Here is a 10,000-nt window from a genome sequence, read left to right as displayed (position 1 = left end):
GTTTAACCATTTGGATAATATATCAACGTCTTGATTGAAAGGAATTCCTAAGAATCCAACGAACAAAGTAAATAGAATCAATATAAGTATTGGGAATAACATAGTATTATCCGATTCATAAGGATACGAATACGTCTTGGTATTGCCAAAATGCGGAATAGAAAGAAAGGGTTGTATCATATTTCTTACATTCTCATCAATTTTATATACTTTATTATTTGAAAAAAAAGAAGGACGTGGATTCTTCTTCATTTTTAATAAAGTTACCAAACTAAAGTTTTTGTTACTTATTTTCGAACCTTCTTTACCCCATAGAGATATTGAATAGAAGGGGGTATTCCTTTTTCCACTATAATTTTGAAAATGAACGTTTAAATGTCCTTCAAAAGTAAGTAAATAGATCCGACACATATAAAATGCGGTTAATCCCGCCGTAGACCAAGCTATTATTCCAAAAATAGGTGAATACAACCAACTATCATTAAGAATTTCATCTTTGGACCAAAAACAAGCAAGGGGTGGAATACCACAAAGAGAAAGTGTACCTAATAAAAAAGAATTTTTAGTAATTGGTAGATGTTTTGTTAAACCTCCCATAAGCACCATATTCTGACTTTTTTTTGGACAATATCCAACAAGAGTTTCCATTGAATGAATAACAGATCCCGATCCTAAAAACAATAATGCTTTGGAATAAGCATGAGTAATCAAATGAAATAAAGCACTGCGATAAGACCCCATACCTAGAGCTAACATCATATAACCCAGTTGAGACATTGTGGAATAAGCTAAACCCCTCTTAATGTCTTTTTGAGCAAGAGCTAAAGTAGCTCCTAAAAAAACTGTTATTATCCCTATCAAAGAGATAAAATTCATTATGTGGGGTATAACTATGAAAAGAGGCATAAGTCGAGCTACAAGAAAAATTCCCGCTGCTACCATTGTAGCAGCATGTATAAGGGCCGAAATAGGAGTTGGCCCTTCCATTGCATCAGGTAACAATACATGAAGGGGAAATTGTGCAGATTTCGCAATCGCACCGGCAAATAATAGAATAGCACACAAAGTAACAAATAAAAAATTGACCTCATTATTAGAAATCAAGTTATTGAAGATTTGGAATAAATCACGAAATTCGAAACTCCCCGTTATCCAATAAAACCCTAAAATGCCTAATAATAAACCAAAATCGCCAACACGATTAGTTACAAACGCCTTTTGACAAGCCTTTGCTGCAACAGGTCGTGTGAACCAAAATCCTATTAATAGATACGAACATATTCCAACTAATTCCCAAAAAATATAAATTTGTATCAAATTTGAACTAGTAACTAATCCCAACATGGAAGTACTGAAAAAACTCATATAAGCAAAAAATCTCAAATATCCGTGGTCATGAGACATATAATTATCACTATAAATAAGAACCATAATTCCAACAGTAGTGATTAATATTAACATAATAGAAGTAAGCGGGTCGATCAAGTATCCGAATTCTAAAGAAAAATCATTATTGATAATCCAAGACCATACATATTGATAGACATAACTGCTATTTATTTGCTGAATAGACAGATTCATGGAAAAAATCATAACTATACTTAACAATAAAACACTCTGAAAAGACCACATACGACGAAGACTTTTTGTTGCCGTCGGAAAAAGAAGAAGTCCCAACCCTATTAACATAGGAACTGGAAGTGGAAGGAAAGGTATTATCCACGCATATTGATATGTCTGTTCCATAAAAAAAGTTTTTTATTCTTAATTAATTGTTTCCGATTCACCGGATCTTACCTCGTTCGAAAAAAGTCAATAAAAAATCAAGATATGCACTAACTTATTTAATAATTTTAAATAATTTTAGATTAATATTTATTCTGAGTCTTTTCAGAATCGTTCAAATCAAATATTCAAAACAAGAAGTTACAATTGGTCAAATGAGATGACCAAGTTAGATATAAAAATGAATACTTATAACATGAAAATGCAAATCTAAATTATTATTACGAGAATTTCTCGTAATAATAATTTAGATTCATAGAGCAAGGATAAAAAATTACGCTAAAAATAGTATTTGATGCTGATATGAATTATAGGATTAACTAAGGTCATCGGTCTAATGAAATAAAAACTCTTGAGTTTAGTTAGTTTCTTTCAACGCATTAACTAATTCATTATGGGATTGATTGTTTTCCATTTCAATCAAAACGATTTCTTAGTAAACGTTAGAATATTATAGATCTAAAATGAACTTTTTTTATCGAGAAAGGGTAAAAAACGCCTGAGATATTTTTTTTATCAAACCACGTATCCTTTAACAGATTTATTAGTAATCTGATTCGAATTTCAAAATTGAATTTAGGTGTATTCTTTTCTCGAGTTTGACTAAAAAAAGACTCAAGTTTTTTAGTAGGCAAAAGTTTACAATTGAGGTATTTTATTAGTTGTAAATAAAGTCTAGAATGACGAAAATCAAGGTCTTTTAGGTTCTTTCTTTATTTTTATTAAATCATTAAGTTTCATTTCTATGACCTAGCAGATTCTAAAGATATAAATTTGAGAGGAGAACTAAGAGTTCCAAACCAAAAATTTTTGGTTTGACAAATCTTGTATGGAATCAAAATTTTATTATTTCGAGTAATTTTTGATCCAATTTAACGGATCTTTTACATATCTATATTTCTTTTTTATGAAGAGAATATTATTTATAGAAAAAATAGATAATGAATAAGAAATAATAATTTGTTTTGAATAATAGATGTCTTTCACATCCAACTATAACAATGATTTTCAAATGGCAGTTCCAAAAAAACGTACTTCTATATCAAAAAAGCGTATTCGTAAAAATATTTGGAAAAGGAAAGGATATTGGGCGGCGTTAAAAGCTTTGTCATTAGGGAAATCTCTTTCTACTGGGAATTCCAAAAGTTTTTTTGTGCGACAAACAAATAAGTCCTCAAATATTGGAATAATCGGAATGGATTTGACTCACAAATTTGGCTCAATACTTTTTGAATATGAAATTAACAATGGGCAGTCCCTATTCTAATCAATAAGAAATAGACCAGTACAAGATTTTTTATTTCTTTGTAGTATATTTTCACTAATATTTTTATGGTGGGGAGTCTTATTTTCCCCATCGACCTTTACAATAATGAACAATTTTTCTCTTTCTCGGGAAGGGCAGATATAATATTTTTAGTTCAAATTAATGGATTGTTGAAACTAATAGATTACATGGTAAAAAATTTTGGATAACTTTATGACTTCTTAATTTATAATTTTTAGTAATTACTATATGAAATGGATTTACCATATATCTCCAATTTTGAGCCCAATTAATAAAAGAACTCCATTGTTGAGATATTATGTATAACTAATCTGTCAATGTACAAATAATATGTCAATTTGAAGTAATCCAAAATAACCTATTTTGGATTCATTGAGAAAATTTATTTTTTGTTTGAAATTTATGAAATCAGATAAACGAGAAATAATGAAGTATCAATAAAAGTAAAAAATGAAAACAGTTTTTTTATTCTATCGAGAGAATAATCTACTTACAAAAGTTGGATTTTCGAATAGGATAAACTATGTCAAAGCCCTAAGATAAGATAAATAAACGGACACCCTAATAAATGAAACTAATGAACCTTCAAATTGACTTTTGAACTCATTTTTTTTTATCAATTTGAGTGTTGACTAAAAAACTTATTTGATTGAATTGACTTGTTCAATATCGACGATTGAATATAAATAGGCTATTATTAGTTCGAGTAAGCCGCTATGGTGAAATCGGTAGACACGCTGCTCTTAGGAAGCAGTGCTAGAGCATCTCGGTTCGAGTCCGAGTAGCGGCATGACATATTCTAAAAGATATCCAATAGATCCTATAATAAAAATAAATTAAATTCCCGATTTCTAATTCTTAATTAATATTAATTTAGGGGATTCCCTCCCTTTTTTTTCATTTTTATGATATTTTCAACTTTAGAGCATATATTCACTCATATTTCCTTTTCAATTGTTTCAATTGTAATTATAATTCATTTGATAACCTTATTGGGCAATGAAATCATAAAACCATATGATTCGTCAGAAAAGGGGATGATAGTTACTTTTTTATGTCTAACAGGATTATTAATCACTCGTTGGATTTATTCGGGCCATTTCCCACTAAGTGATTTATATGAATCATTAATTTTTCTTTCATGGAGTTTCTCCCTTATTCATATAGTCCCTTATTTCAAAATAAGAAAAAATTATTTAACCGAAATAACTGCCTCAAGTACTATTTTTACCCAGGGCTTTGCTACTTCGGGTCTTTTAACTGAAATACGTAAACCCACAATATTAGTACCTGCTCTACAATCGGAGTGGTTAATAATGCATGTAAGTATGATGATATTGAGCTATGCGGCTCTTCTTTGTGGATCCTTATTATCAGTAGCACTTCTAGTCATTACATTTAGAAAGATTTTTTATAGTTATAAAAGTAATAATTTCTTAAAATTAAATGAGTCTTTTTCATTTGGTGAAATCCAATACAAGAATGAAAGAAACAATATTTTTTAAAAAAATTACTTTTTGTCTGCTAAGAATTATTACAAGGCCCAATTGATTCAACAATTAGATTATTGGAGTTATCGCGTGATTAGCCTAGGATTTATATTTTTAACCATAGGTATTCTTTCAGGAGCAGTATGGGCTAATGAAGCATGGGGATCATATTGGAGTTGGGATCCAAAGGAAACTTGGGCCTTTATTACTTGGATCGTATTCGCAATTTATTTGCATATTCGAACAAATAAAAATTTTCAGGGGGCAAATTCCGCAATTGTGGCGACTCTAGGCTTTCTTATAATTTGGATATGCTATTTTGGGGTAAATCTATTAGGAATAGGGCTACATAGTTATGGTTCATTTACGTTAACCTCTAGTTAAATTCCAGAAAAGTTCTTACGAATACAAACGGTATACGGTGTATATAAAACACCTTGTGTCAACCGGCGACAACCTTGTGAATCAAGTCAAGTAGTGTAGTGATTTACACGGTTCTCGCAAAGACCAAGTATATTGGGTGAAAATTCAAATTCATATTTTGTTTTTACTTTATTTAAGATTTAAGAGAATAAAAATTTAAGATTTAAGAGAATAAAAATCCTTCTTCTTTTTTCTTTTCATTAGTCAACCAACTCTTAAAAATCATAGGAGTTTTTTTCTTTAAGAAAACTATCTATAAAAATAATTAGATAGAATACCTTCAACCTTGGCAACTGATAGTGAAAGAACAAAATCCGGATACATACCAATACCTATTACAGGTAGAAAAATGGAGATCGAAACAAATAACTCGCGCGGTCTAGAATCAAAAACATAAGCGTTTGGAGTATTAAATAACTTATATCCATAGAACATCTGGCGTAACATAGATAATGAATAAATAGGAGTTAATATCATTCCAATTGCCATTACAAAAGTGATGGCAATTTTAGGCATTAAAAGATATTTTTGGCTGGTAATTATTCCTAAAAAGACTATAACTTCTGCAACAAAACCACTCATACCCGGTAATGCAAGCGAAGCCATGGAAAAACTACTGAACATCGTAAATATTTTTGGCATGGGGATAGCTACTCCGCCCATTTGGTCGAGATAAACAAGACGTATTCTATCATAACTCGTTCCTGCCAAGAAAAAAAGTGCAGCACCAATAAACCCATGAGAGATTATTTGTAAAATAGCTCCATTGAGTCCCGTATCGGTTATAGAAGCAATTCCTATAAGTATGAAACCCATATGAGATACGGAGGAATAGGCTATTCTTTTTTTTAAATTGCGTTGGCCGGGAGATGTTGAAGCTACATAGATTATTTGTATTGTACCTACTATCATCAACCAAGGAGAAAATATAGAATGAGCGTGTGGTAATAATTCCATATTAATCCGAATCAATCCATACGCTCCCATTTTTAATAAAATTCCGGCTAGAAGCATACAAGTACTGTAATGTGCCTCTCCGTGGGTATCTGGTAACCATGTATGTAGGGGTAGAATCGGTAATTTGACAGCAAAAGCAATAAAAAATCCAATATAAAATATTATTTCCAAAGCCACAGGATACGATTGATTCACTGATGTTTCAAAATTTAATGTTGGTTCATTAGAACCAGATAAACCGACACCCAAAACTCCCATTAAGAGAAAAATGGAACCTCCCGCCGTGTATAAAATACATTTTGTGGCTGAGTAAAGACGTTTCTTTCCTCCCCACATGGATAGAAGTAGATAAGCCGGAATTAATTCTAATTCCCACATGATGAAAAAAAGTAAAAGGTCCCGAGAAGAAAATGATCCTATTTGACCACTGTACATTGCTAACATCAAGAAATGGAATAATCGAGAATCCCGAGTAACAGGCCAGGCTGCTAAAGTAGCTAAAGTAGTGATAAATCCTGTTAATAAAACGGGTCCTATAGACAGTCCATCTATTCCTAATTTCCAACGGAAATCAAAAAAATTGATCCATTTATAATCCTCTACTAGTTGGATTAATGGATCGTCCAATTGAAAATGATAACAGAATGCATAGGTTGTTAGAAGAAGTTCTAACATGCATATACATATAGTATACCACCTAATGACCCTATTTCCTTTATGTGGAAGAAATAAAATAAAGGAACCCGCAAATATTGGTAAAACTACAATTATTGTTAACCAAGGAAATTTGTTCGTGGTAAAGACAAGATACACTTGGACCAGAAAAACCTATGCCCAAAAATAAGATATTTTTGAGCACAGTTTTTGGCGGTAAAAAAAAATGGGCTCAAGTAGGGTTTTATGTAACGTATTAATAAGCTATACCCATGCTGCGGGTTGTTTCATGCCATAAATAAACTCGAACACCCAAGAAATCTGTTGGGCAGGCGGATTCACATCTCTTACAACCGACACAATCCTCTGTTCTTGGAGCGGAAGCTATTTGTTTGGCTTTACATCCATCCCAAGGTATCATTTCTAATACATCCGTGGGACAGGCTCGGACACATTGCGTACACCCGATACATGTATCATAAATCTTTACTGAATGTGACATTGGATCTATCCATTTTTGAACGTGAGAAGGTTTCAATCTAGTAAATTGATAAATGAATTATATATTTAAATACTAGATGAATCGATGAGTTCCCCGAGTTTTTTTATTAATCTACTTCTGGATTGACAGCGCCAAAATACTTTGATTTCGTATATTTGTGATAACATGAGGATACCTTACGTGGCAGACATGCTAATTTGAATTAATTATTAATTTATGAAAATTCTAATTTATATGATAATATTACTTATTCAACAAATTCGATTGATTTATACGAGTTGATTTTCTGTTACGATAAATTGATGAAACAATAGCGAGTCCAATAGCAGCTTCAGCAGCTGCAATAGCTATAACAAAAATGGAGAAAATGGCTCCTTTTAATTGACGACTATCAAAAAAATCCGAAAATGTTACAAAATTGAGATTAACCGCATTTAATATAAGTTCAAGACACATAAGAGCCCTAACCATATTTCGACTTGTAATCAATCCATATAGACCGACAGAAAATAAATAGGCACTCAAAACAAGTACATGTTCGAGCATCATTAACCAACTCCTTATCAATCTCGATTCATTTCAATATGAACAACAATTTAACCAATTGGATTGACTAGAATATAACGAGTAATGGAATAAAGGAATATATTATATTGGGAATAGATCAAACTACTACTAAGAAACAATTTGTATTTTATATACAAAAATAGAAAAAAGGAAATGCATGTGATAGCTCATAACAAGGTTTTTCCCAGTTCTAAAGAGTTATTATTGACGAGCTACAGCAATTGCGCCGATTAACGCAACTAAAAGAATTATTGAAATGAATTCAAACGAAAGAAAAAAATCTGTTGATAAATGAATCCCAATTTGTTGACTATTACTTATCAAATCTTGTTCTATAATCTGGTTTGCTTTTGTACTCCAAATAATTCCGTACTATGACGTATCTGGAATAGTAGTAATTAGTGAAACAAAAAGACTTGTACATACCACCGAAGTTATTCCATCTCCAACGGTCCAAAGATGGAAATCTTTGGAATATTCTGAACCATTTATAAACATCACAGCAAAAATTATTAAAACATTTATGGCTCCTACGTAAATAAGGAGCTGCGCAGCAGCTACAAAATGGGAGTTTGATAGAATATAGAATAAAGATATACAAACAAAAACCAATCCCAACGAAAAGGCAGAATAAATAGGATTGGGAAGTAATACTACTCCCAGACTCCCTAATATAAGACCCAATCCCAGAAAGACTAAAAGAAAATCATGTATTAGTCCAGGTAAATCCATTATATATAAAATCAGAGATAAATAAATCAAAATCTTTCATAACTTTATTGACCCGGTCAGGAAAAAAGAAGTAACTCTACTTTTTTATAATAGTTCTTATAAAAAAATTCCATTTTCATGGATATGGATTGATGGAGATATAGTTATTGGCTTAATCTCTCGAAAGAGTAATTTGAATCTATATATTTGCAAATCCTCAATATAGACTATAGAAATAGATTTTTAATATAAATTAAAACAGGATTCTCACCCCCTAATCAATATAATTGTAATTATTCACCAAATAAAAACCTTCATTCTTTTAGATCAAAATGAGTTCTTAAGTTTTTATTTCAGGCAAATTGAAAATTGTTCGAATTGTGTAATCATCAATTACTGACATTGGTAAACGACCCAAAGCAATTTGATTATAATTCAATTCGTGACGATCATAAGTAGAAAGTTCATATTCTTCAGTCATTGATAAACAATTTGTTGGACAATACTCAACGCAATTACCACAAAATATACATATTCCGAAATCAATACTGTAATTAAGCAATCGTTTCTTTCTAATATCAGTTTCCAATTTCCAATCAACAACGGGCAAATCTATAGGACATACACGAACACATACTTCACAAGCAATGCATTTATCAAATTCAAAGTGGATTCGTCCGCGGAAACGCTCGGATGTGATCAATTTTTCGTAGGGGTATTGAATAGTTACAGGTAAACGATTCGCGTGTGATAAGGTAATCATGAAACCTTGACCAATATACCTTGCGGCTCGTACTGTTTGTTGGCCATAATTCATGAACTCAGTTACCATAGGGAACATATCGTGAATATCTATAAAAAATAGGATACTTGTTTCTTTCTCTTGTTTGAGACAAGTCGTGAATATGAATATAGAAGTATTTTTTTTACAGTGAAATAAGTTGGGAACAAGTTGTTAATAATAGATTACCTAGAGAAATAGGTAAAAGAAATTTCCATCCAAGATTTAATAATTGGTCCATTCTCAGTCTCGGTAAAGTCCATCTTGTTGCGATAGGAATGAACAAGAACAAATAAGTTTTAGCTAATGTAATAAAGATACCAATTATTGTTCCAAAGACTCTACCCATTTTAGTAATTTCAAAAACCTCGGGAACAAATATGTACGTAATAGAAAGATTCCAACCCCCCAAGTAAAGAACTGTTACAAATAATGAAGAAACTAGTAGATTTAAATATGAAGCAACGTAAAATAAACCAAATTTTATACCGGAATATTCGGTTTGATAACCTGCTACTAATTCTTCTTCTGCTTCTGGTAAATCAAAGGGTAATCGTTCACACTCGGCTAGGGAAGAAATTAGAAAAACTAGAAAGCCTATAGGTTGACGCCACAAATTCCATCCCCAAAAACCATATTTTGACTGCGCTTCAACTATATCAACTGTACTTGAACTGTTAGATAATCATAGTGGATGATAACATCACTGTTCCCATCCCTATTCCAGAACCGTACATGAGATTTTCATCTCATACGGCTCCTCAAAGGTCACAAATAAATCTAAGGACCCGTCCATTATTATTTTTCTTGATATGTTTGTAGGATATATAGAGAGAAAATCA

The 10,000-nt window shown here is 31.6% G+C and overlaps 2 protein-coding genes and 1 pseudogene across 2 annotated transcripts in view; all 3 read right to left on the bottom strand.

Annotated features, from left to right (window-relative positions):
- Positions 1 to 1,858, bottom strand: part of LOC128128511 (NAD(P)H-quinone oxidoreductase subunit 5, chloroplastic) — a 2,519-nt gene extending 661 nt beyond the window's left edge. The window contains exon 1 of the mRNA XM_052767470.1: positions 1 to 1,858. This exon is cut by the window's left edge and continues 661 nt beyond it. Within this exon, the coding sequence (XP_052623430.1) occupies positions 1 to 1,746 (1,746 nt within the window). The 5' untranslated portion in view covers positions 1,747 to 1,858.
- Positions 1,859 to 5,110: 3,252 nt separating this feature from the next.
- LOC128129189 (NAD(P)H-quinone oxidoreductase chain 4, chloroplastic-like) lies at positions 5,111 to 7,570 on the bottom strand. The gene is made up of 3 exons (XM_052767846.1): positions 7,375 to 7,570; positions 7,275 to 7,291; positions 5,111 to 6,771 (listed from the first exon to the last, which is right to left on the bottom strand). Exons 1-3 carry the CDS (start codon positions 7,568 to 7,570, stop codon positions 5,236 to 5,238), a joined length of 1,749 nt encoding a protein of 582 aa, XP_052623806.1. The 3' UTR covers positions 5,111 to 5,235.
- Positions 7,571 to 7,657: 87 nt separating this feature from the next.
- The window catches only part of LOC128128695 (uncharacterized), a 4,989-nt pseudogene continuing 2,646 nt past the window's right edge, over positions 7,658 to 10,000 (bottom strand).

The sequence above is a fragment of the Lactuca sativa genome, chromosome 9, assembly GCF_002870075.4.
Source record: "Lactuca sativa cultivar Salinas chromosome 9, Lsat_Salinas_v11, whole genome shotgun sequence".
NCBI classification, from domain to species: Eukaryota; Viridiplantae; Streptophyta; class Magnoliopsida; order Asterales; family Asteraceae; genus Lactuca; species Lactuca sativa.
This window is presented reverse-complemented; position numbering and strand designations above follow the sequence as displayed.

Excerpts from the sequence above, each read along its gene's own strand:
- LOC128129189 (XM_052767846.1), bottom strand. The coding sequence starts at position 7,570 with ATGGTTAGGGCTCTTATGTGTCTTGAACTTATATTAAATGCGGTTAAT.